We start from the raw sequence: 26866 nt of genomic DNA, 5'->3' as shown, positions 1-26866 counted from the left end.
CCAAATCATAATGTAAGATTTTCTAAAGTGAATAGCACTGCTGGGTAGCGAACTCAAGCGATGTGAGGAAGCTGATTTTCAGATGAAGTTTACACAGCATCTCCAAGACAGGAAAGGGAAGAACTGGCTCTCTAGAAAGCATTTCAAGCCAAATACTAAACATAACTGAAACTTTGCTGTTGTTTCCCCCCAGCCTCAGCATTCTGTCTCGTAAGTGGTATATAATGCACTGTAAGGTAGGTGTAATTTTTAAGATGAAGTCAAGGCCAATAATTTGTAACAACAATTTTAGGTCCCAACATAAACTCACCACAACCTAGAGTAACTGCTGACTAGAAATCTTAGAAACAGGTCTTTAAATAGAATCAAAGTGAAACAAACTGACAATGCAAAGCATTTTTAAGATTTTGATTTATAAAACCAGATGCCTGCTGCAAAGCAAACCTTTACCTTCATGGCTCTTTCCATCAGTTTGGAATCACAGGCTGGCAGGGGAGGCTCATGAGATATTTGTAAGGGTTTTGAGACATCAGTCTCGTCAATCTTAATAGTGACCTTATGAACAGACGCGGTCCCTGTTTTCCTGCCAAGCACCTGTTGACTTAAAATAAAAAGAATAATTAAACCATGTAACCGGAATAGCAGAAAATATGCTTTTCAACAGCTAATCCTTGATTCTGAGAGTTCTGCATAAAAATAACATGATGTCCGCTGAACTGAAAAAAAAGCATTTGTTTTAATTTACATTTTAATGCAGAACTGTTGGTAAACTATAACTACATAAAGAAGTTTTAGATGGCTGCAAATTCAACACAGAACCAGAAGAGCATTTGGATTCCTTTTTAAAATTTCACCTAGTGCAAGTCAAGCAATAAATATAGTGAAAGACTGACAAAGAATTGTCTAATTCATTTATTTAGATATCCACATAAATACGAGCTGATTTATGACTGTATCCATTGTTCTCCTGTACATTAATGTACATCCCTCGCCTCTTTGCAAGTCAAGCAACATGTTTAGGTACTTAATGACAAAAATTTAGGAGTCTCCTATCAAAAAGAAAGTACAATTCTGAAAATTCTGGCTCAAGCTTAGTAAATGAAAACCCTCCTATTATTTCATTTATTAACAGCCCTTTTAAAATTAACTTACTTCCAAACAGAGAGCGAGAGACATTTCCCTGCATGATATCGCTCCACTTGCACAAGGTCACCCCAGCGCTCTCGAATCAGCATTAGTGTTTGTGAATGCAAAACTTCCAATTGAAGTGCTAAGCAGAAGGAGTCTAACGAACGGAGTTAAGAAAATATAAGACCTCCAAAGAGTCTGTACACTACATAAATCCATTTGTCACAAAAGTCAGACAAGATGCTGTCTGAAAACACACTAATGTACTAACCCAGAGATAAAGACATATAAACAGCATCAAATTTTTCTCAAAGTTTTTTTTGCCTTTTTTTAAACTTTTATCTAGGGCAGAGTGTTAGACAAGAACGCCACAATAGCTTTGTTTTATAAATTTTAACTCTGGTTATCTTTTCCCTAAAAGAAGATTACTAACGAAGAAATTCAATTCACCCTAGAGTTGCCAATAACCCCATCTTCCATGGTCACGCTAAACCAACATGATTCTATTTGTTTCTGCAGAAACCGTTTCACTGAAAACCATTTCACATTGTGAAGCAATTTGTCCTTTGCACGTAGAAAGTCACTGCACTACTTCCTGCACATGCTATATCCCATTTTATTATTCACACAGGTGCAATACAGTTAACACACCATCATCACCTTACTGCAGTTCTTGTTAAGCTCTTGTCAGCTCCCATACCTTCCAACTCAGCACCGTATTCTATCTCCGAAATTAGTACATGCAGCCAGCTGCTGCTGCGCTGACTTACCACACAACCTGCTGCCTTGATACCTCACCTTTACCTTTGCAGATTAAGTGCGTAAAATCAAATTTTACGTGCTGGCACATGAGAATAACTGTTTCCAAGGCCATCATTTTTACTCCACATCCAGACATTTCCCCCTAGCTTAACAGTGAATCCATCTGTCTTGACTTCCAGCTACTAGGAAGAGCAAGGCTGCATTACACAGCTTATTCAGAAGCAACTCTCAGAAGGATACGCAGACAGCTGTACATGTCCTGAAGTGGCTTTTCATCAGCAAACAGCCGTGACTGGACCAACTGATGGATGAAGTTGATCTGCATGCTGTGAACCAAGGCTCGACCATCTTTTGTGAATTAAAAATAATTCACATTAGGCATCGGGAAAATAGGTATTTAAAATAATTAAATAAAATAATAAATTAAAAAGAAAAAACATACAACTGTACTGAGCAATTTCCATACCAGAATTTCTAACAAAATAACAAAATCCTTGGTTTACTCCGGAAATTTCAGTCAGTCTATTACACTGTCACAGTCTACCACTGTTAAGGTATCAAAAGCATATAGAGCAAGGTGAAAACAGGGCAAGTATATACAGCTTCATTATCTTAAGTTGTGATATGTAAAAGACCCTGTATAAATAATATAGCATACAGCATACAAACTATACAGCATCAGGGATGAACATCATGTTAAAAGAAAGTAAAGGTTTGATTTTTTTTTACCACCAGTTTCCTTGTCTTCAACCAAAATTTCCAGTTTGAGAAGGCGCCAGGGGATGTCAGGGTCATCACCCATCACTGTCAAGGTGGCCTCAAACTCACCCTCAACTCGGAACTTCACACGGCCATTGGCTAAGGAAGAAAAAAATGTTTTATTTCACTCAGTCTCCTCAGATGCGTCAAAATATCAGTGTGGTAGCTCCTGGCACTCACAATGGATTACTTCCCTGTAGTTTCTCTCTGTTGCATATGTTTCTGTGCAACTGTAAAGACTTCACAGTTGCTTCTGCAACAGAACAAGTGTCAATAAGCAGCATGGACAGACGTCCCAAACTGTCCTGAACAGCAGTACTTTAGTCAAGATAACTTGTTAACACTTGTGTTGCTATAATACAGAGTAACATTGAGCTGACAACCAGCCTGACAAGTTACACAAACAAAATATCTAGCTTAATTTTTCTAATTCTTTGCTACATCAACAACGAATACCTTAATCAATATTCAAAGGAGGTTCATAATGCGATCTCAGCCCAGGCTAAAATCTAGTCCTGGAAACACATCTCACTGCAAACCATTTATTTAACATTAAAATATTATAACTCCATTTTCACGTGAGGAAGATAATCCTTTGCATAATTCATATATACGCACACAAGCAAAGATTACGTACACTATTTATCTAATTGACATATATATCCTCACACCTTTATGAACACCGCTATCAGTTTCAAGAACTGGGAACAAAGACTGTCAAAACCATATAAGCAAGGTCATAAAGAGAATGAGTGGCAGAGCAAACAATTTAGTACAAGTCCTTACTATAAACTGTGGGTCAACCTTCTTCTCAATCACCTACAAAATATGCCATATACCTTTAAAATTATAGACATATAGAAATATTTCTGTAGAAATTTTAACCATTTTAACTCATGAAGTTTCATTTTCAAAAGCATCCCACACATGCTCTTAAAACAAACCAAAGCCCAAACTAGAAACTAATAGTCATTGAAACGTTTAGTTAACTCAAAAATCTGAAGAGCTCAGACACGTATCCATTTATACTTCTGTTAGACAAAAATGGCTCTAATATTGATATTGCAAGCATTCACATAAGGACCGGTGAAAACTGATTTTTCAGAAACATCTTCGATCTAGGTCTGTGGGGTATGGTTTACACATGGCTAACCTTGTCTTAGTTAAAAGCATGGACTAGGTCCATTCCAGTCCTATCTCTGCGATTCTGCAAAAACCTAGTCCAGTTTATAGCCATCCTTCCTGTAAAAAAGGTCGTCTTAATGTCTACCACTACTTGGGCTAAATGAAAACAGAAATCTGAAAACACATTAAGAGATCTGGCGCTGCAGTGAGCCACAGAACAAAAGGCATGCATAAATATGAACAGATTCTATGCATGGAGATGAATATCAAAACAGATTAAAAAAGCAACATTAGAGTGACTTGTTTAAGCTAAAGTTCAAAGAGTTTCTACAGAAAGACCTAACAGTTTAATTAAATCGCATTTTAAAATTAAATTAAGGTAAAGCAGTTACATTGTTAGGCCTAAGACTCTTTCATAACACGTTTACTGAAAGAGCAAGACAATGTCTACAACCTTTTGCCATTACCTGCACAGGATTTCTTCTTGAAAGCAATTAATATTCAGCAATATTATCACTGGCCTCATTTTTCAAAAGGGGAAAAGACATATTTTGATGTCATACAGAGACAGGATCCCAGTTTTAATAGCTTAAGCATGCCTAGTAGTCTCTTTTAGCTATCTTTTAGCTTTGCTTTAGCACTAAAGCAACACTTTTAAATCAGCCTGCAATAACGTATTCTTCAAAAAGTAATTCCAGTTCTTACCAACTGTAAGATTTGCCAGCTGAGGAGGGAGATCTGTAGTCACTAGTCGATGTCGAAGAATCTGGTTTAGCTGATGAAGTGTGGTTTGCTTCTCACTCTTTGTTATTGGGTCGGGAGGGATTATTTTGTCCTGTTAAAATAAACACGAACAAGTCTATGTATCTCAAACATGTATAATACATTGACGGTAGGAACGGTGAAAACTAACCAAACTAGAAGTCTGAAAATATAAATACAACACGCCATTACAGACGAGCGAAGTTTTGTATCTCACATTCAGATTTGTTTTCTAGTTGATTACATTTTACCTGACACCGACTACTGAATAAAATCGTTCAACTTGGATCAATTAAATAAATTCAGGGCCTTACATCAGGCTAAACTTGTTTTTAAATACTAAGATTTGAAAGCCAGTCCTTATCTGTAGCTATAGATCTAAGTCACAGGTACTACCGTTTATGTTACTTCACAAAATCCTGTTATTCTGCATTTTATCAGTACGGAAAAGCAGCAGCATTAAAGAGAGCTGTAAATATTGCAGTACATTTCAAAATACAGGCAAAACCTCTAAGAACAACAGATGTCAGTATCTCCTTTTCACGCTTCATTTTTCTAGGATGGTGGCTTAGCATGTGCAAATACTTGAAGAACCAAGGAAAAAGCGTTGCTACTATACTCATCCTAGAGCTAGTTTAAATGGAAAGAACGTTTTACTGGGAAAGCATTACTTGTTCAAATAGGAAGTGCTCTGCATGAGAAACTGACACTACAGAGACTTGGCACTAGGCCTGTATTAAACTACAGTTCCATTTGCACACAGACAATTAGTTTCATTAACATGTATTTGATACTGGGGGGATTTTCACACCCCCCCCGACATATGGTAGCATTATTTACCCTAATGCAGGTAGGCAGACGTGGGTATGATCCAGTTGTCAGAACATCAATAGCATACGGGATAGCAAAACTAGGTAGACGAGCATGAACCAAAGCATCTCTAGCTAGCGATGCCAGACGATCAGCAGTGTCCACAAACAGAATGGCCTGCTGATCTAAGAAACTTGATATCATCTGCAGAGGACAATGAGGGGGGAGGGGGAAAAAAAAAGATACGCATCCAAAAAATGCACAAATCAACGTCCCTTTATATTCAGTTCATCTAGTGCACATGACTGAGATGATTTCATCTGTCACTTCCAATTCAAGTAACCACATCTATAAAACAAAGAAAGAATGAATATTCTGGCCATTTCTTACACACGTATGCAAGGACGCTTTAAATCTGCATGCCATTTCTGATGCTGTGGAGGATCTGTAAAGCCTCACAGCTCTTTATCTGATGATTGCTATTGGAATGCAACCATACTTGTTTGTAATCACTCGGGGCTTGTTTTTTGCAACATTCTGGACTTTATTCTTATTTAACCAAGAGCAGGATGAAAGTGATAATAAGAACTAACACACTGAGATCACCATCTTTCCGGTCCTATCACCTAACCCCAAAGCACTCCTGAAACTATGTGCAGACAAGCCTTTCATTTTTTGCCACTGATGAGTTTTTGGGAGCATGAACTGTTAAAAGACAAGATTATACAATTTCTAAATTGGAAGAAATTGGTTATAATTTTATTTTCACCTGCCTATGAAATGGGCTTTTTTTTTTTTTTTTTAACTTCTATAGTAAGGAGAAGCTAGGGTGTACCAAAATCCCATATCACTTAGAGATTATTTCATACCAAACTCTGTTGCTAACTTACCGCACATTTTTCCACCTTTCCAGCATTATTAGCCCATTTGACCAGGGCTAACAAACGAACAAACAGTTGACGAGTGCGACTTGCAAACTGCACTATTTCTATTTTTCTGGAAAAAAACAAATGTACATTAAGCCAGTGCTCAGGTATATAATAAAGCTGCAATTTAACTCTGTGCCAATAAAAAAAGCTGTAAATATAACTTCTAATTGTGTTAATGGAGGCAACACTAATATATGGCTTGTTTGATTAGAACATGGAAAAAAAAATAGCTTACTGTTCTGAATACCTAAATGCTAACAACATACATGGATTCTAATCAACCAAGATTGTCTGGGGAAACAAAAAAGCATACTCACATGAATTAATCACTGATTTTAAGAGAAACAATTCCACAGTGAACTCAACTGAATTATTTTTATACCTTTTACAGGATTTCCCCAGGGCTTATGATTAAGTTTAAAGTAGACAAGGCACTATACCTAAGGGTTACAGGACCTGATAGTAACATTACACTGACATTCACTAAAAAAAAAAAAAAGAATAAATCAGATAACAAACAAAATATCACTTCAGTAATTTTAAGACATCTTTACACAGTATGTTACAATATGCTACCATTTTGCCAGGAAACAGGCTGGTGGTGGGGAAGACCACGAAAAAACCCTACCTTTTTACTTTCTTCTCCATTCCTGCCTTGCAAAGAAATTGGGATAAGGAGAAATTACTGATAGTCAATATTCCTCCCATGGTGCTTTGTATGAGACAGTCAAAATGAGGCAGTGTATTTTTGCATGTCTTTAGAGTTATTTTTCGTAAAAGAGAATGTAGGGGCACACACAGATTTTCCCCCTTCATTACAGATCTACATTGTAGATGCATTGTAGATGCAAGACATGCAGATCTACAATATAGATCTCTAATACCATACAGTCTGAAATACCATTTCATCTACTGTTTATAGAGGTTTTCCTCCCTTTCTACATGTTCAATTCACTAATTTCACCACGGTTTTCTAGTTACTTTGAAAAAAAAACCCGAACAAATCCAAGATGTTTTCCTGATATGGCTTTCTAAAGTAACAAAAGCATTTGGACAAAAAGAACATTAATCAGTGCAACAGATATTGGCCTCTACCAAACAAAAGCTGCACCTCCTTCTGACCCTAATCTGTAAAACACATACTCATAATATAGATGGAGCCTGTTTCTGCTGAAAGTGTTGGTGTAATGAGGTTAACTCTTTTGTGCAATACATACAGCATAATCTGCTTGGAGCAGATGAACATTTAGGCCAGAAGCACAACTAATACCATCTGGTCCAGATTCTTGCATTACATACTACAAACCTCATCCAAGAACTTGGGCATTAAGCCAGTAACTTCTCTGCGTTCTAGCGCATATGTTTTAGAATGGCATTCAGCCTGGTATTAAGATTTCAAGTGGTGGACAAGCTGCTGTATGTACATACTGCTCTAAGAGTAACTACACTATGAAAACAAGATGTTGAGAATTTTGCAAGATTCAGAAAAACTTTATGGGATTTGAAAGATGTCTACAGTGAGACTTTAGAAAGCCAGTGCTCTCTCAAACTCCATATAAAAGTTGCTAAAACCTAGTAGTTATGCCAATCAAACTTCTGTGGTGAAAACAGCACGATAGCAAGAAAAATTCAAACTGATGTTCTGTGACCGGAAATCAAAGGTAGACAAACCTCCCCACCGGCTCCCTCCCCCCAAAACAGAAAAAAGCAAAACTAGACACAGTATTCCAGTAACTGTTCCATTAATACCACATGTATGAAGTTACAGAAGACTTGTTACGTCTGCTTGACAGAATCCTGCTTCCAGAACCACCACCATCACCCCTGAATGACAACTGCGTCGGGAATTCACATCCATCTACTTCTCCACTAAGAACCCAAAGTCTTTCAATTTTGCTGCATTCCTTTGCCCTTCATTATAGATACAGCACCTCATGCTGGGCTGCACAAAAAATTTTATTCAAGGAAGATGAAACTGAAGGAAAGAATACATTTACAAGGCCTATAAAAGCAATACAAAGCACATTAAAAAGCTTTCTAACGACCACAGTACTCAGTGCGTTCTTTACCTTGGTCTTTACTGGTAAGTTCTGATCTCAGGGGTTTCAGATCCTTCAGACTAGTGGCTGAGTCTGGGGGAGTGAAGCATTAGCTAACAGTAGAAGAGTATCAAGTTAAGGACCACTTAAGCAAGCTTGACATCCAAAAATCCATTGGAGTGGATGGGATATATCCACGGGTGCTGAGGGAGCTGACCTACGCCACTGTAAAGTTGCTCTCTATTATTTTCAAAAGGCCATAGCGATCAAAGGTCTTGATGACTGGAAAAAAGCAAACATCATGCCCTTCTTCAAGGAAGAAGGCCAAGAAGGATCTAGGGACCTATAGGCCTGTTGGCCTAAGCTCAGTTAAGAAAAAAATTCATAGAATGAATCTTTCCAGAAGCTACATCCAAATAAGTAACAAACATGGAAGTAGCCTGGGAACAGCCAGCACAGATTTGCTAAGGGCAAACCATCCCTGAACAATGCAATTGCCTTCTACAGGATGAACAGCTCTGTGATCAAGGGGAGAACAGAAGATGCATTTACATTGACTTTCGCACAGCTTTTGACAAGACCTCCCATAGTATCCTTGTAGCCAAGCTGGTGAGATATGGCATGGGTAAGTGGACTATAAGGTAGGTGAAAAATTGGCTGCACTGCCAGGAATAAAAAGTTGTGACTGGCTACCAGTTGAATTTCTTTAATGCTGATTACTAGTGGTGTTCCTTAAGGGTCGATACGAGGGCCAATACAATTTAACACCTCCATCAACAACCTGCATGATGTGAAGGAATGCACTCTTTGGAAGTTTGCAGGTGATGCCAAACTGGTGGGAGCAAACAGAGGGACCTCAGCTGGCTGGAGGAACTGGTTGACAGAAACCTCACGAAGTTCAGCAAAACCACATGCGAAGTCCTGCATCTGGAACCAAACAATCTCATGTTACAGCACAGGCTGGGTACTAAGCAGCAGGTGGGCAGCAGCTCTGCAGAAGTGGACCTGGAGGTCCTGGTGGACAGGTGAACAGGCATCAGCAATGTGCCCTTGCAACAATGACAGGCTGTATTAGCACCGCTGCAGCCTAGGTCAAGGAAGGTGACTCTTCACCTTGAGTCAGCATTTGTGAGATGGCACCTGAAGCATTATGTCCAGTTTTACACTCCCTAGCCAAGAAAGATACTGCTGTACAGAAGTGGGTTAGGGGCTGGAACACATGACAGACAAGGAGGGACTGAGGAAGCTGTGTTCATTTACACTTAAGAGCAGAAGGCTATGGTGAGATCCTATAGCTGTCTTCAAATATCTAAAAAGGGTGTTATAGAGAAGATAAAGCAGACTCTTCTCAAAAGTGCAAAAGGCTGAGGGACAACAGCCACAAACTAAAACCGTGAAAAACTAGTTAGACACTAGGAAAACAAAGAAACAAACACACAGAGAGGCAGTCAAAGAGGTAGCTTGCCTAGAAAGATTGCAGGATTTCCATCCCTGAAGATACTTAAAACTCAACTGGATATGACCCTGAGCAACCTGAACCAACTTTGAAACTGTCTTTTCCTTCAAGCAGAGGGTTGGACTAGGTCTCTCTAAAGTACCATTCCAACCAAAGTTATTATCCGTGTCTATGAAAGGAGTGAAATAACAGTCATTTTGTCATCAGAAGAGAATGGAACTCAACGTTTCACAAAAATTAGGTGTGGAATTGCACTGTTGTTGAAGTCATAAATAACATGTTTTACAATAATTCTGAATGCCTTTTTTTAAAATTTTGTGTAGATGATAGTGTTGCTGCAAGTTTGAGAAGTAATGCTCTTGTTCACTAAGTAATGCAAAACCAGTAAGAAAACTGCCTGTTTTTAGGAAAACAGTATGTTTATGTAGTTCTTGGACATATTTTAACAATAATTCTCTTTTAAATATTTCTCAGCAGGAACTGTTCATTCAGGAATGCAGATTTTATCTTCCATTTCCCCACAACAGAAGATAGGGTCTTACAGAGTCATTACAATCCAAGTTCCAGATAAATCTTATACAGCCGTTACTGTATTTAGGTAAAAGTTTCCCCATATATTACACTTTATTGGAGGATAAAAAGGAAAAGATAAAGAATACTGAGCAAAAAAAGGTCTCCATTATCAAGAAGCACGCCCCTGGACTTCCCCCAGAACTCAGCACTATTAATTTTACATGACAGTACTAATGTTTTTTTAATCCAACCACTTCTTTCTTGTTGCAAAACTGATTTATTCCTATCACAAGGAAATAGGAAAGCTTCACCTTCTAACTAATAAATGACCCTTTACAAAGAAAAGCCATATTATACTACGATGCATAATTTCCTATCAATTTTTCTTATCACAGCATCTTTTAGCTAGGTACTATAGTAATGAACTTAGATTTTATGTGAACTTTATTAGAGGATAATACTATCACATCTTCACCAAAGTATGTATGCCATGTCACCAGGATAGCTTCAAGAATCAGAGCTTAAAGCCCAACTACTGCTCCCATTACAGCTCTCAAAGTTAGGAAAAATAGAATAATCTGGATAATTAAACTACCTTCCTTACAGATTTCCTCCAAGAGCTGGAAAGCCACTTCATCAAGAAGAGTTGTAAGTCAAAGCTAACAAGGATGTGAACATTTAATTTCAGGACAATTTCAATTGCAGGACATTCTTTGTAACCATTGAAGGCTGTCTTGTTTTCTTTTAAGTGTAATCCATTAGGACTCAAGATGTTGCTCCAGACCTGTGTGCCCCACAAAGTAGATTCCAGCTTTACCAAGAAATACTAAAAATCTAGATGGGAGAAGCCCCCGCACCAGTACAAGGGAGCTCTGGATCTCAGTTGAATATAATTTCCTCAGCAAACAGAGTAATAGTTAAAAAACAAACAAGCAAAAAAACTCAACAAAACCCAGATTGTTTCTCTTCATAAAATATTATGCATAAGGAAAAGAGGCACAAGGAATCATCCCAGGTTATGATTCCCTGAAAATGGGATTAATTCCACAACATGTTATGAGAGTTTTGGAAGTTTTGAGATAACTGATTTAATGATTATCCTGGTACACAGAATTCTTTATTAACATTCTTAGGAATATCATAGCTGCTATATGTCTCCAAAGAAAATTAGGTCAATTAGCATGTCAGCACAAATAACAAAGGAAACAATTTTTTGACAACTTCCATAAAATTTATTCAAAGAAACAAAAAAGTAAATCAAGTTTGTTCATCTTGGGGGGTGGGAGAGGAAAACAGTCTATTCTGGTCTCTTACATTTGTTTTCTAACGATCTTCACACTTCAAAAAACACATAAAACAGAAGCAGAAAACAGTGCTCATGATAAGGAAAATCAGGTAACATGGAAAAAAGCAGAAAAGAGGTTTTTACCTTGTTTTAATTGATGACTGCTTCTTCTGAATAAAAAGTTTCTTTATCACACTAACTAGAGTCTATTTAGGTTCTCCAGTTCCCTTTCACATCAGCTTTACTGTCACTTCATTGCTTCAAGATTCATGAACAGAAAAATGCCCTTAACAGAGTTCACCTACTATAACAGCAACAGTATGTTACTGAACAGTGCAATAAAAAGCCCAAACAACAACAAAATCAAAAACCAACAAAAACTAAAATTGCCATTGACGCTGAGAAAAATCTTGAAACTATGTAGCGACAGCAAGACAGACAAGGCTTATTTTCTTGCATAAAATTAGGAGAAAAATATTTTATTTAAACAGTTCTATATTAATCTTGACATCCTAAACAAAGTTCTATATTTTAACATGCATTACAGACTGTCTTATTATAACTCACCTTTCCATATCAGTCTTTCTTGGTAACCTATATTAAAAAGAAAAAAAAAAGACGTATTATATATTGTTCTATTACATTTCAAACTACCAGAAATTTTGTTAGTAACCTTCAACTAAGTATAAGAAGAACTTCTACCTACCTATAAGAAGCATTTAAAAATTTCTATGATTGTGTTTCCTAAATACAATGAAATTACATGTTTGATAAAGGAAGTAGCTTGACAGCTCTAGTAAGCAGCCTAGTTAAAGGGGAAGAAAAAAATAAAATCAGATGTATAACAGCACCACAGTGCACCTGCTACTACTCTGTACCAGGTAAGCTGGAACTGGTCAAATTAATTTAAAAGGGTATTGAAATCCCAAGACTTCCGCTAATCTAGTGAGCCACATAGTATCACTGCCTGTGCTTTGTAATTGATGAGTCTCACTAAGCATCCATGACTAGCGTTAATTAATTCATAGTAGCAATCGTAGAACATCTGCAGCAGGTTTTAAAATTGGCTGTTTCCTGACTTGCCTGAAATGACTTTCTCTTCCCTTTTTAATCAATCTAAAAGTGGAGAAATGCCATACTCCAGAACTTCATCAATGACTTGTGTGACAGATATTACTGCAGAGAGGGGACTGTATTTTTGTGTTCTACACATATCACAGGCATCTCATTTAAAAAGTTTTTTTTTTTTATTCTAGGACTAGGCTGGTGGGCTTTCTACTAGCCAAATCCATACTTTACGGGGAAATAAGTGGAAAAATCTAGCTCACTGGGCTTTCTACTAGCCAAATCCATTCTTTATGGGGAAATAAGTGGAAAAATCTAGCTCACTCTGCTTTTGGAGGGGACATCACATAGATTATAAACTACTTGGTAAATCAAAGTGCCCAAAGCATTCCCCATATGTTATTCACACCACCCATTTTATTTTCTACCTTAATGATGTACTTAAGTCAAAAGGACCTGTTCTACACCTTAAAACAAGAATAAAAGACATCACAGGCACATGCTCCTACAAGAATGCATACAGCAACTACTGTCTACACATACCATAAACACACAGGAAAGACTTCTTGACTGACATTTTGGAAGTTCTTCCAAAGCAAACTAAAATTCTAAAACTCCTGGTCCTTTCCGGAGTTTGAACACTCTTAATCCCAAGTCAAGCAAAACTCTGTTTGCATACTTAGCAGATATGGTATTTTACAAGAACTATACCTATTTTTTTCCATTTGTTCTGTATGACACTTCTTAAAACATACAGGTTCCCCACAAGAACCTCTAAGGTTAAACAAACTAAAAGGGAAACAGGTTTATTCAGAGTCCAAATGCTTTCATTAAAGTTTTTCTTGGCCCAAAAACATTCCTTTGTTTTGCCACTTCAAACACAACACCATCAGCACAGCACGTTGTAAAATAAATGTAAATAACTTATTTTCTTTCTCCAAAATAATCAAATGGTATTTTTAAAAAGTACACGGGTAACTCAAGGAGTTGCAGCATCTGAAAACATCTTAGTTCCACACATTTCGGTTTCATGTATTTTGTTATCAGCACAACCACTGCAGTTGGGTCTTTTGACAGTAACTTGGGGGCAAACTTAAGCATTTAAGCAGACAATCTGCATTCAGCTGCTCTGCATTCCTCACAATCATTTTCCCTCTTTATGACAGACCATTCAACAGCTTTCGCTAGGTCCCTGAACACACCCCGCTGCAGAGACAAACCTGCAGGAACAGGGCATTTTTCTGGGGTTGGAGAAAGGGAAAGGAGCAACCACCTCCCCCCACTCCAGCCCCGGCCGGGGTCCGGGACAGATCCCTGGCGAGGCCTCCTCATCCTCCCGGGATGCTGGGAGGCGGCGCTGCTAGCCCTGGCAGCCGCGCAGCCAGAGGAGCAGGAGGGGGCCGGGGGAATGCGGGGCACTCACAGGTCGGCCAGCACGGTGAGTTCGGCGTAGGTCCGGTGCAGTAGGAAGTCGATGAGGGTGCTCAGCCGGTAGCCGGGGCTAGCGGCGGCTGTCACGGCCCCGGGGGCCGGCGGGGCCGGGGCTGACGCGGGGCCCCCGCCTGCCGGCACCAGCTGGTTGCTCTCCAGCTGCACCGGCGCCATGGCGGCGGTGGCAGCGGCGGCAGCAGCAGCGCCTCAACCCCGGGCAGGAACCGCTCGGCAGCCCGGGGCGGCCGGCGCTCCCGGCGGCACCGGCACCCGGCCCGACTCGCCCCGCACGGAGGGAGCGGGGAGGCCAGCGGCGGGGGCGGGCGCGAGCCCCGGCGCTGGGGCGGGCGGCGGCGGCGGCAGCACCGAGGGGGCTCCGCAGCGTTCAGAGCCCGCTTAGCGCAGGGGCCGCCGCCATGTTGGGGGCACGGAACCGGAAGCGAACAGCTGTGGCGGACCGGAAAGAGAACCTTTCCGGGAAAGCCGAACTCGGGGGGGGAGGGGGCGGAGGGGCCGGGACCGCGCTCCAGCGAGCGGGGCCGGCAGGCGGCGGCGGCCGCGGAGCCCTTGGGGCGGGGCGGGGCGGGGCGGGACGTTGCCGCCGCCGCCTGAGGGCCAGCGCGCGGGGCCGGGGCGGCGGGCGGGAGCGGTGGCGGGCTGGCGCGTCGCCCGGCCCGGCACACCTCTCCTGAGGCGCCGGGCGGGCGGGGTGAAGGTGTCCCGTGCCTGGGAGGCCGGCTTTGCGCGTCGTGCGCCGGTCTGGTGGCGGGGAGGGTGGAGGGGCCGAACGTGGCTGCCTCGTCGTGGGGCACGGCGGGGGGCAGGCGCGGCCGGGAGGGGAAATGGCGCCGGGCTCGGGAACGAGCTTTCGGGAGAAGGGCTGGAGCCGGCTGTCTTCCCTGAAGTGCTTCCCGGCAGCGCCGCGATTGAAACGGCTGTAAAAGATAATGGGGGGGGGGAAACGAGGATGGCTCTCCCGTATCTGCCCGCGTTAACGAAATACGGGGTGAAGGAGAAGCAGATTACAGGCTTAGCGTCTCAGAGAGCCTTTGATGGGGTTCTTTCGGCTGTCAAGGAAACAATGGCCTGTGTTGGGCGCTGGGCTGGCTAATCCCTTTCTAATGACTTGGGAAATGTGAAGCATTTGTGAAGGGTGCAAAGCGATGCCGGGTAATCGAGACGAGAGGTAGCTAGCTATACATACTCCAAGTCGCTGTGAAAGCTCGGAGGAGGAGCAGTGAGCAGTGTTTGGTGGGATCTGGCGATAAAACTATGGGAACTTTTGCATATTTCCATCTTCCAGATTAACTGACGCTTCTGAAGGGAGAGGGGGGAGAGGGAAGCTCTGTGAACAATTGAACATGGATTTTTTGTGTACTGGTTACCAAGGTGGACTGTGTAAGGAAAGGAATAGTATAAATCCTGAGTGTTTTGTATCGTGATTCACTCAAGTGTTAAATCGTACATCCTTGCCTTACGTTTACAAAGAAATCCCCAAAATAGGCACGTTGTAGGCAATAAATATCCAAACTTCTCAAACTTTAATAAAAAGAAGAAAAGGTCCTACTTGTTTTGTATTAAATGTAGACTTTTAAAAATCTCTTCTCTTACGCGTCTCTTTCCAAGGAGAAAGTAAGCAAGAAAAGGGAATGTTTTTTTCAATGTAAGAAATGTATAATCAATGGTTTAATTAAAAAAAAAAAAAAAGGGGGACATCTACGCCAGCAACAAGAATAGTCAGTTATATTCCTACGGGGAGCATGTTTCTTGCTCCAGGTTACCAGCCAGCTGCCAGCTGAAAAGGAGCAGCTCCGCTGGCAGGCAAGCTCTCCCATAGCCTCCGTGGAGTGTAGAACGGTGTCTTCAGCAAGATGGACTGTTAACTCCAAGCTGGCATGCCAGCTCCCGCGTTGCTGTAGAGGCTGCCAGCCGATGATGCCTCAGCTGTAAGGAGAGAGGAGACACCACCTGTAGCGGAGCACTGTGCCTCACCTGTCCAGGTAGGAAGGGGCAGGATTGCGACAGCGGTGAGCCCGGCATGGCAGTTCTGCAGGCTGCTTCAGTGGCAGCGAGATGAACCTGTGAGCCTTAGAGAGGTGGGTGGGTGCTGATGGTTGGTTGGGAATTTTTTACTCCTAAAATCACTAAAATGTGTTTAAACCTAAGTTTTGCTTTTTTTTTTTTTTTTTTTTAGGTTAATTGAGGGTTTTTTCAATACAGGTGGAAGAAATGCCTGCTTTGTGCTGTTTATAAAAAATAATCTATAAAGCATAGAATGACAAATACTGTCTGGACCATATTTTGCTACAAACAAGTTATTTGCTTAGTGTATTGCAAGCGTTTGCCTCCCCATTGCAAAGATGCATTTTCCCAAATATATGAAAATCATTTTTTATATGCATCAATAAGTGCAATGTGCCCATTTTATGGCCAACAAGGTGCACTGTTGAAGAAAATACCAACTTGCATGCACTGAAATGAGATTAGGCTATCTGTGAGAACTATAACTTAGAAATACAGGCTTTTTTATTATCTTTTCCCTTCTTCCCATCTCTTCCAGTTTAGTCCATAATAAAATTCCTATTGATTTCAGCAGCACAGGCTCAGACTTCGTTGATGAAAAGGCAGGCAGGAAATTGTCATGCAATTTGACTTTGCCCCAGTTAGAGCTGTTCTTGCTTGGAGAAGCTCTGGTCTTGGTGAATTTTCAGCCTTGGCTGGGGAGGGAGGCATATCCTCAGCTTGGCTGCTTTCTCTGCTCCTCTTGGAGAGGAGAGGTCAAATCAGAGCTGCGGCAGGGGTCATGCTGAGCTCTCCTCTCACATGGCTGCATGGGAAAGAAGCTCTTGGTTCTGTTTTCAAAGAAAGGAGGAGCAGCCACAGAAATTTCAGAAGCTCAAGGCTTACACTTGTGTGCACACAACAATAACGCTGTTGAGAGACTTGGCAAGATTAGTTGTTTTAGCAGTAAGCTGGAGATGAGTATTAGGAGTTCAAAAATTGGGTGACTGTAAAAGGAAATATATAGGTTTGCTGCTTCTTGTTGCCTTTCTGAGGTTGGCAGTGCTACCGCTCTTTGATACAAGCGCTTCTAAGAAGGATGAGCATCATGTCTAAATTCAAAACCCCAGCTTGCGGGAATTGGAAATAGGTTTCAAAAGTCTGTTGGGGTGGCAAAGGCAAAACTACGGGAGGGAGAAAGCTGGGGCAGTGGGGTTGCTGGAAAGAGCAACAGGACTTCTGGGGGGAAGAGGGTTCCCTGCACAGTGCTTTCATGTGGACCTGATGAATTGCACAGTTGTTAGGTAGACTACAGATAACCCCTGTAAATGTGTCATTCTCCCTAAGGGTGACAAAGAAAGTTGGATTTTTCAAGCTATAAAAAAGGAGGATGAAGCTTCAGTTCTGATTGGGGCTATTGGTTCCTGCAATCTTATAGATCCTGAATTTCTTAACATTTAAGTGCATGGATGAAAAATGGTATATCTGATTATGGACTGCCATTGTGGACCGCAGGTCAGGCCTGCAGTCATTATATAGGCAAATTTGTTGCACATAGATAACGCAATGTCTTAAATTAATACTTCAAGGTAAATAGCACATTCTAAATGCAATTCTCCAAATAACAAACCGGACGCCAGGTACAATACAACAGTCCGTTTCAGGAGAATAGTCAAGCAGAAGTAATGAATAATGCTGAAACGTCATCCAAATTGTATTCTTTCATACAGTAGTGTGTGTCACTAAATTATATGCCCTGGGAGATTCATTGTGAGAATTTTGCAGTTTGCAAGGGTAAGAGGATAATTCAGCATAAAATATAATCTGATTTTATTTGATAGGTGTTGATCTATTTCTATACTGTCTATTTACTGGGATTATGATATTTTATCAAAACTTCTGAATCTGCTGTTGAGCACTTTTTAAAAGCAGTGACATTTTAACAATCTTGAGTATACTGTCGCGCTTTCCTGTTGGCTCTTTGCTAAGAGGTAGGCAGTGCCCATTTGTAGGGCAGAGAAGGATGGCTGTGTTCATGTGGGTTTTTCAGGCTACTTAAATACAGATTTCTACTGTATTTTCATTTGTGTTCATTCTCTTAATTCAGCAGTTTTCAATCTTCTGCCGTTTAAAGCCGATGACAAATTTTCTAGTGGTAATGGGAAGAGAACAGGCCTGGTAAGTCTCATGCATGCAGTCGGCTCTCGCCTCAGGCTTTCTTGCAGGCCGGCAATACCTCACACACGCGTGCAGTGTGGCATCGGGACCCCCGTCCAGCTGAGCGACCTGATGTGCGGGACACGGCTGGCCCGTATCCTTAGCTTGATGACCGGCTCTACCTGGCTCATCTCATCATGGAGCATGGGCAAGGTCTTAGGGCCGCAGGGAACAGGGGAAGTGCCTGGCAGGAGGATCTGGTAGGCACACAGGGGAATTGGGGTGATGCCCTTGCAGGGGGCTGCCCTGCATTGCAACCTGTCTCTAGACGTCAGTCTGGCCAGGTCCTGCTATGTGCATCATGTCCTCTGCTGTGCGATAGATGACTGACAGGTTGCACGAGCAGCATGGTAGTCTACTATGTTAGGACTGTCCCGCCGTTGTAATGCACTGCTTAGTCTGGCTTAAAGGACATTTGTGCTCAAGAAAGGCTTGGGCATTCCCAGCCCAGGCGTACTGCCAAATCTTTCCAGTGCAGTTGGCGCTGAGGAATCAGAACATCGGCTTCTCCTTCCAACATTGTTATTGTTACTTTGTGACTCCAGGCAAGCCATTTCTTCTCCATGCCTCAGCTTCCCCACTTGTGAAATAGCTACAGTAGTGATTGCACCCCTCTGTGCATGAATATTTATCCAAGCATGCAGCCAAATATTTTAAATTGGCTCCTCTTTGTTACCATAATGGGGAGCCTGGAAGCCTAACTTCAGATATGGATTTGTTGGTCCATCAAAACCTGTTGATGTTTAGCCATGGAGCTAACAGTGTTATAGAGCTAATGGGAAAGACAGCAGATTACTTGCTATTTCCAGGGAAGTTAAACATTTACTGTTCTTTGGAGCTGTGGGACAAATGTTCAGTGGGAGGGAGGTAGACCATATCGCACTCTACGAGACAGCCTCCTAGCTATCCTGTGTTTGTGTGTTTTAGAGCTTGGTCATTCCATTTCTCTGTCAGTTTTTTAATCAGAGAACTGTTTAATCACACAGGCACCTCCTGGACTTGGCATTTAAGCATTCTTTTAATAATAAAAAATAACAGCACACAAATATAGTGCAAAGATTTCTTGTTAATCACTTGATTTATAAAGTGTTGCAACATTTTGCAATATTGTATCCAAATGCCTATGTAAATTATGAATAATAAGAGTTTGATATCTTTCATCCTTTTCAGAAGACATCAGAGAATCAGATATGGTGTGGGAGAGTTCCCACACATAATATCAGTTATTGCAATGATGCGTATTATGAACTTACAAAGCTTCAACCTTGTATTCAATAGAAGTTAAGGTATGTATTTAAATTCTAATGAGATACCATGCATCACTATACATCAAACACATACCAATAGCCAAAAACTATTTAGACTTTTCCATTGCAGCATTTGCATGAACATAAGACTTTTTCTATGATGTTATGATAAAAGCCCAGTTGAAAAATATCAATGACCTTTTAATCACAAATGAATTTATGGCCTATATCTTTATTAGTGATTGCATTATTTGCTGACAATTCAGTACTTCATGACACAAATCACTGGTTTGTGAATTGTACAGGGCTATTGTACCTACAGTAGAGCATTCTTTGCAGAAGTGTGTGTGTGTGTTAGAGGAAGGGGGTGCGTAGCTGGTTACTGCGCAAGTGCTCTGCTTTTTTTCTGTTTGTTAAAAGGGCTACAAAGGGAATCAATTAAAAAAAACCCCAATCTATAAGTTTTAAAATTATAAGTTGTGTTTCTTTTTTGATCTATTTTGTTCATAAGATTAAGTTTGGCAACTATTTTTTGGAATGGTAGAAAACATACAGTAACAGATTGAGAGTTCTCTGTCAGTCACTCATGGTTTGTGAGACAGTGTGCCCCTGTGAGACAGAGAATCTCTTGTGCAGCGTGTAGTAAAGTACACTACAGTTCTAATTATATGCTGTGAACAGCTTAAGAAAAGAAACATTCTGCAAGTCATAAAATAGAATCTTTGATTTTATTTGAATTTACAAAAGTCCCCTTTCTTATAATAATGCAAAATGGATTATTTTTTAAATGCTGAACATAGCCGTATTAGTCTGAGCTTCTTTTTGGGCTTCTTTACTAACAATGTTGATATCCACTGTAAATTTTAAATTGGTTTCCCTCTGTCAGACTGGAACTAAAACTAGCTAAAGCCTTGCTATCCTCAAAAGAGTGTATATTCGTTATAATTGTAATTAAGTTAATTACAACTCACTTTACTATTTCAACCATACAAGCTGCATTTTTTCTGTGGGTAAAAAAATGCTTTCTTCACAAGTAATTCTGAAATAGGAGCAAAACAGTAACATCCTTTCTGGACCCCACATCTTTGAAAAGCTAACAAAGGAGAAAGAACCCCTGATCTAGCGCATGGCAGTGAAGTGATGAATTGCACTGTTCAATCATTGACTTGAACAACTTGACAATACCATCCATAACCTGTGATTTCTCCCTGTCTAACAGTCCCTGAGTGTTACTCACAGAATTTGAAAAAATACACGTATGCTGGAAAAATACGAAGTGAGCACTTATTTCAACATGAAAGTACTTTTGGCCAGAAAGATTTATCTGTGCAAACACCTAAAGAGATGGAGAGAATATCAGGGAAGTAGATCTGATTAGTCATACCCAGTGGGAGAAGGACTGCAGCTGTGAAGTATTCTGTCCTAAACTTAGAAGTAGACAGCTTGATTGTATTTAACTGCTGCTGGCTAATACATTCAGACAGTGCAAACTCTCACGCTCTTCTAAAAACAAGGGTGGGTACCAGAACATGCTTAATTGCAAATGCTTTGTAGCTCTGCAGCTGTGGTCAGATAATGTTTAAATGCTGACCCTCACTCTCAGAAGTAAGGACACACAGAATTATGCCTGAGCTGCCATTCTCCACCCAGACTTTGGATGTGAAGGGAGTTGTGTGAGTTTCTGGGCTAAGATGCTATCCAAGAAGTTTCCTTCTTGCACAGCTTCTAGAACGAGCTAATTTTTTTTTTCAGAAAGGATAAACCAGCACTTTTTGTAGCAGTTAGGAGAAACTTATCTAAACTCCACCTATGTCACAAAGCTCTGAGATGCCAGCTTTGGCAGAAGGGGACGCTAGAACGGGTTTGGCTCTGGGGAGTGAAGAGCTGATTACATGTTTAGTTGTGTGACTGCAAACTTGCTTGACTAGGAGTTGGTGAACTCCTGCGACTTCTCACTGTCCATTAAAATGGAAAGAAAAGTACAGTGAAAAGGCAGAATGTTACACTTGGAGCAATGCAGGAATACCGGTCCTCTGGTGGATTATAGGATGTTTTGCTTATGGACAAGAGGAGCAGATTGCTCTCGGATGCCATAGGAGCATGCGCACAGGCAGCAATTCCGGCCAGTGCCCGTTTTGAAAGATCAGACAATGTAGGCTGAGGGTGGAATCGCCTCTAGAATCATAGAATCATAGAATCATACAGGTTGGAAAAGACCTCTAAGATCATCGTGTCCAACCGTCAACCCAACACACCATGCCCACTACACCATGTCCCTAAGGGCCTCATCTACACGTCTTTTAAATACCTCCAGGGATGGTGACTCCACCACTTCCCTGGGCAGCCTGTTCCAAGGCCTGACCACTCTTTCAGTAAAGAAATTTCTCCTAATGTTCAATCTAAACCTCCCTTGGTGCAACTTGAGGTCATTTCCTCTTGTCTTATCGCTAGTTACTTGGCAGAAGAGACCAGCACCCACCTCGCTACAACCTCCTTTCAGGTAGTTGTAGAGCGCGATGAGGTCTCCCCTCAGCCTCCTCTTCTCCAGGTTAAACAGTCCCAGTTCCCTCAGCCGCTCCTCATAAGGCTTGTGCTCCAGGCCCTTCACCAGCTTCGTTGCCCTCCTCTGGACACGCTCCAGCACCTCCATGTCCTTCTTGTAGTGAGGGGCCCAAAACTGAACACAGTATTCGAGGTGCGGCCTCACCAGTGCCGAGTACAGGGGCACGATCACCTCCCTGCTCCTGCTGGCCACACCATTTCTGATACAGGCCAGGATGCCGTTGGCCTTCTTGGCCACCTGGGCACACTGCCGGCTCATGTTCAGCCGGCTGTCAATCAGCACCCCCAGGTCCTTTTCCCCCGGGCAGCTTTCCAGCCACCCTTCCCCAAGCCTGTAGCGTTGCATGGGGTTGTTGTGGCCGAAGTGCAGGACCCGGCACTTGGCCTTGTTGAACCTCACACAGTTGGCCTCGGCCCATCGATCCAGCCTGTCCAGGTCCCTCTGCAGAGCCTTCCTGCCCTCCAGCAGATCAACACTCCCGCCCAACCTGGTGTCGTCTGCAAACTGACTGAGGGAGCACTCGATCCCCTCGTCCAGATCATTGATAAAGATATTGAACAGGACGGGCCCCAGTACTGAGCCCTGGGGAACACCGCTCGTGACCGGCCGCCAACTGGATTTAACTCCGTTGACCACAACTCTCTGGGCTGGGCCGTCCAGCCAGTTCTTTACCCAGCGAAGAGTGCACCTGTCTAGGCTGTGAGCCGCCAGCTTCTCTAGGAGAATGCTGTGGGAGACAGTGTCAAAGGCCTTACTGAAGTCCAAGTAGACCACATCCACAGCCTTTCCCTCATCCACTAGGCGGGTCACCTGGTCATAGAAGGAGATCAGGTTGGTCAAGCAGGACCTGCCTTCCATGAACCCGTGCTGGCTGGGCCTGATCCCCTGGTTGTCCCGGACATGGCTCGTGAGCACCCTCAAAACCAACCGCTCCATGATCTTCCCCGGCACCGAGGTCAGGCTGACCGGCCTGTAGTTCCCCGGATCCTCCCTCCGGCCCTTCTTGTAGATGGGCGTCACATTGGCGAGCCTCCAGTCGTCCGGGACCTCCCCAGTTGACCAGGACTGCTGGTAAATGATGGAGAGCGGCTCGGCAAGCTCCTCCGCCAGCTCCCTCAGTACCCTCGGGTGGATCCCATCCGGCCCCATAGACTTGTGAGCATCCAGGTGGCATAGCAGGTCATTAACTTCGTCCTCTTGAATTATGGGGGGTTTATCCTGCTCGTCGTCCTTGTCTTCCAGCTCAGGGGGCTGAGTACCCTGAGGATAACCACTCTGACTACTAAAGACTGAGGCAAAGAAGGCGTTGAGTACCTCAGCCTTTTCCTCGTCCTTGGTGGCAACGTTCCCCCCCGCATCCAATAGAGGATGGAGATTCTCCTTGGCTCTCCTTTTGTCATTAACATACTTATAAAAGCATTTTTTGTTGTCTCTCACGACAGTGGCCAGGTTGAGTTCTAGCCGGGCTTTTGCCTTTCTAATTTCCTCTCTGCACGACTTAACGCGATCCCTGTACTCTTCTTGAGTTGCCTGCCCCTTCTTCCACAAGTGATAAACTCTCCTTTTTTTCCTGAGTCCCAGCCAGAGCTCCCCGTTCAGCCAAGCCGGTCGCCTTCCCCGCCCGTTCTTCTTGCGGCACATGGGGACAGCCCGCTCCTGCGCCTTTAAGACTTCCTTCTTGAAGAACGTCCAGCCTTCCTGGACCCCTTTGCCCTTCAGGACTGTCTCCCAAGGGACCCTCTCGACCAGTGTCCTGAGCAGGCCAAAGTCCGCCCTCCGGAAGTCCATGGTAGCAGTTTTGCTGGCCCCCCTCTTTACTTCACCAAGAATCGAGAATTCTACCATTTCATGGTCGCTAAGCCCAAGCCGGCCTCCGACCACCACATCTCCCACCAGTCCTTCTCTGTTCGTGAACAGCAGGTCAAGCGAGGCATCTCCCCTGGTGGGCTCGCTTACCAGCTGCGTCAGGAAGTTATCCTCCACACAATCCAGGAACCTCCTCGACTGTTTCCTCTCTGCCATGTGGTATTTCCAGCAGACGTCCGGAAAGTTGAAGTCCCCCACGAGAACAAGGGCTAGCGAGGGCTATCCTCTGTGCAAGGATCCTAGTTCTCCTGGAAACGCAAACTTCTTATACCTAACTAAATACTGCCTCTTGTGCCAGAGGGATATGCAGTGCTTCATGTGGGGTCGGGCAGCACCTGGCCAAGCAGTTTTTTAGAGATTTTTGTGGGGCACAGACCACATCCTGAGATCTGCATATAGCCCGCAATTTGTGCAACTTACATTTTAGCTTAGAAGAAGGTTCCCAGCTCCGCTGATTGCAAAGGTAATTGACAGCCTGTGGCTTGTTGCAGTGCTGTCCGAGTCTGCAAAATGCTAAAAATTGTTACCTTTCTGCACAGTTCTAGAATGCAGAAGACACAGTAGAAACTCAGTAAATCCTAGCAACGTTTTATTTTAAGTTGAGGTTCAGCTGGGAAAGCTGTAGCTCCTTCTGTCTTTTGTTTGTTTGTTTTTTAGGAAATGATCTGATCCTGAAAATGGACACTTCTTGTGAAAATGCCTTCTCAACAGAAAATGCAGCACCCTGCAATGGTGCCATAGCGCACACTGAATAAATCACATGGGGAAATGACTGAGCTTCACCTCTGTACGTCACTTATTAAAATTGGTTCCTTCAGGCTTGAGAGCATTGTTGGAAAGAAGAGCCATAGCAAAGCTACCTTTCTCCCTCTAGTGCCTACAGAGCCAGACTTTTCAGAGTGTGACAGCTCAAAGTAAGACTGAAAGAGATGCAAAAAAATTAAATGGTGTCTTTCTGCAATGTATTTAGGACAAGCAAAAGCACATTCACAGCTAATTTTAAGCAGCCTTCAGAATGCAGTATAGCACTTTATTAACTCACTTGTACTTAATCCTTGCATTCTGGTATTTTTAGAAGCCATCATGCAATTCAGCAGTACTTTCAGCCCATATCTGCTTCGTAATGGATGACACTGCTCTATTTCTCATTTTAATTTAGAATACGCTTTCTGACAATAAGCCTTGCTCACACACAAAAGTTATACTGATTTAACTAAATTAATTTAGAAATGGAATTAGTTAAACATGCGCACTCTTCCTTCTCCTCCTGCTAATGTGGCCTGCTTAATTTGGCTAAAGAGTGCCCTTTGTCGCAATCTAGGTTGAACTGGTAAAGGCCTGCTTTCACCACTTGCCCCCGTCTGATCCTCTGCAACATGATGAGAGTTTGGTCTAGTTGAACCTCTTGCAATCTGAAACTGTAGGAGGTAAAGTCACCTTCATAGATTTAGGGCTCCTTGCCAGAGGGCTACCTGCAAGTACCCCTGCAAGTACTGGATCGCAGCAATTTGAAGGATGGGATTTGAGACTTTTGAAGACAGCACCTCTTCCTTCAGTGATTTTTTGATCATGTGGGAACTGAGGGTACGGCTGTATCAAGCATAAACAGTCCTATTTTGTCCGCACCTGGTTTTATCTCAATCCAGTATCTCCCAGCCAGGAGGCTTAAGTTAGCTTTGGGCTGCCTCTAATGAGCTGCAAATGAAAACAGAGTCCTCTAAACCATAGTTTCTCTCTGTTAGGTATTATCTAATCAGGGCTCTCCGGAACAGGCCTTTGGAAACCTGTTCTCTGCACAAGCATATGAACTAGACTTATCAGGTATTTGTGTTAAGGCTGCTCTGGAGCAGAGAGAAACTTACAGAGGTCTTTTTGATGATTTTTTTTTCTAAATGTATAATGTGCTTACTTACAGAGACATACACAAAACCCCCTCTTTCTCTATTTAGCGTCTTGTAGAGCACTAGTCAGAGGTACAGTACATAAAATACCAGTACAGCAAGAGGTAAGAATTTAGAACACGGGACAGTAATGCCACACTGAACATTCTCTGGAGGAAAACAAGGAATGCAAACCAAAACCAATTCCTCTTCCTTCAGCGTGCTAGATGTAGATAAAAAGAAAACTAACATTTATAGGAATGGGTTTGTGTACATGGGAAAGCTGCTGGGAAATCGGTGAACATATGTACTTAAAACATGATTATTCTGCACCTTTCCCTGCATAGATCCTTTCAATCCCTTACAAAGAGTGTCCTTTTGCAGTTTAGCTTAATCTGTTTCTAAAAGGTGAAGGAAAAGAGGCCAGAATATCTGCTGCAGAATAGCTGGTCAGACCCATTTCTCTATGCAAAGAAGTTCTAGCTTAATTGCAGTTAATCCAGTCAGAAAAGAGCAACAAATCTCTATGCATAAGAGGTATTTATCAGTCTAAAATGTGACAAGAAAACAATGAAAACTTCTGCAGAGAGTGCTGAGTCTGAGCCCTCATCTGGAGCTCTCCATTTTACCCCAAAGTTTGTCTGTTAAAGAGATTCACAACTTATGTTTGTATTACATCACTGCTTTGTTTGTAACATTACATTACATGAGGCAATTCTTTCTAGGTCTTCACTGTGCTGGTAGATTGTATACCCACCTCTTGGAGAGGGACGCAAAAGGACAAGGGAATGACACGGCAAGTGTTTATCAATTGTAAGTATTTTGCATGGGTGCTTGAGTATGGGAGAACTTCAACTCTTCACATGCTCTGAACTGCATCTAATCTTGATGCCCAAAGGAGCTGATGTGAAGAGGGCTCCTGTGCGCACGCGCAGACACAGATAGTGGAGGTGCGTGTCTGTGTACACAGTACATAGCAGCAGGGAGGGCTGAACCTGACCAGGGCCATTATTCTTTCCTATGATAAG

At 42.4% G+C, this 26866-nt stretch overlaps 1 protein-coding gene across 6 annotated transcripts in view; it reads right to left on the bottom strand.

Annotated features, from left to right (window-relative positions):
- Positions 1–14334, bottom strand: part of MED14 (mediator complex subunit 14) — a 38697-nt gene extending 24363 nt beyond the window's left edge. For 3 of the 6 annotated variants that reach the window (XM_075174042.1, XM_075174066.1, XM_075174051.1), the window contains exons 1-9: positions 14057–14334; positions 12136–12162; positions 6237–6342; positions 5377–5550; positions 4480–4609; positions 2620–2748; positions 2131–2238; positions 1153–1285; positions 451–601 (exon numbers count right to left, since the gene is read on the bottom strand). In XM_075174042.1, the coding sequence (XP_075030143.1) occupies positions 451–601; positions 1153–1285; positions 2131–2238; positions 2620–2748; positions 4480–4609; positions 5377–5550; positions 6237–6342; positions 12136–12162; positions 14057–14238 (1140 nt within the window). In that variant the 5' untranslated portion in view covers positions 14239–14334. Of the gene's footprint in view, positions 1–450; positions 602–1152; positions 1286–2130; positions 2239–2619; positions 2749–4479; positions 4610–5376; positions 5551–6236; positions 6343–12135; positions 12163–13853; positions 13886–14056 lie in introns of those variants that run through there. The other 3 variants (XM_075174033.1, XM_075174059.1, XM_075174073.1) reach the window with 3 other exon arrangements.
- Positions 14335–26866: the final 12532 nt, after the last annotated feature.

This window comes from Calonectris borealis, chromosome 1, assembly GCF_964195595.1.
Source record: "Calonectris borealis chromosome 1, bCalBor7.hap1.2, whole genome shotgun sequence".
In the NCBI taxonomy this organism is placed as follows: Eukaryota; Metazoa; Chordata; class Aves; order Procellariiformes; family Procellariidae; genus Calonectris; species Calonectris borealis.
Note: the sequence above shows the minus strand (reverse complement) of the source record. Positions and strands in the feature narration are given on the sequence as shown.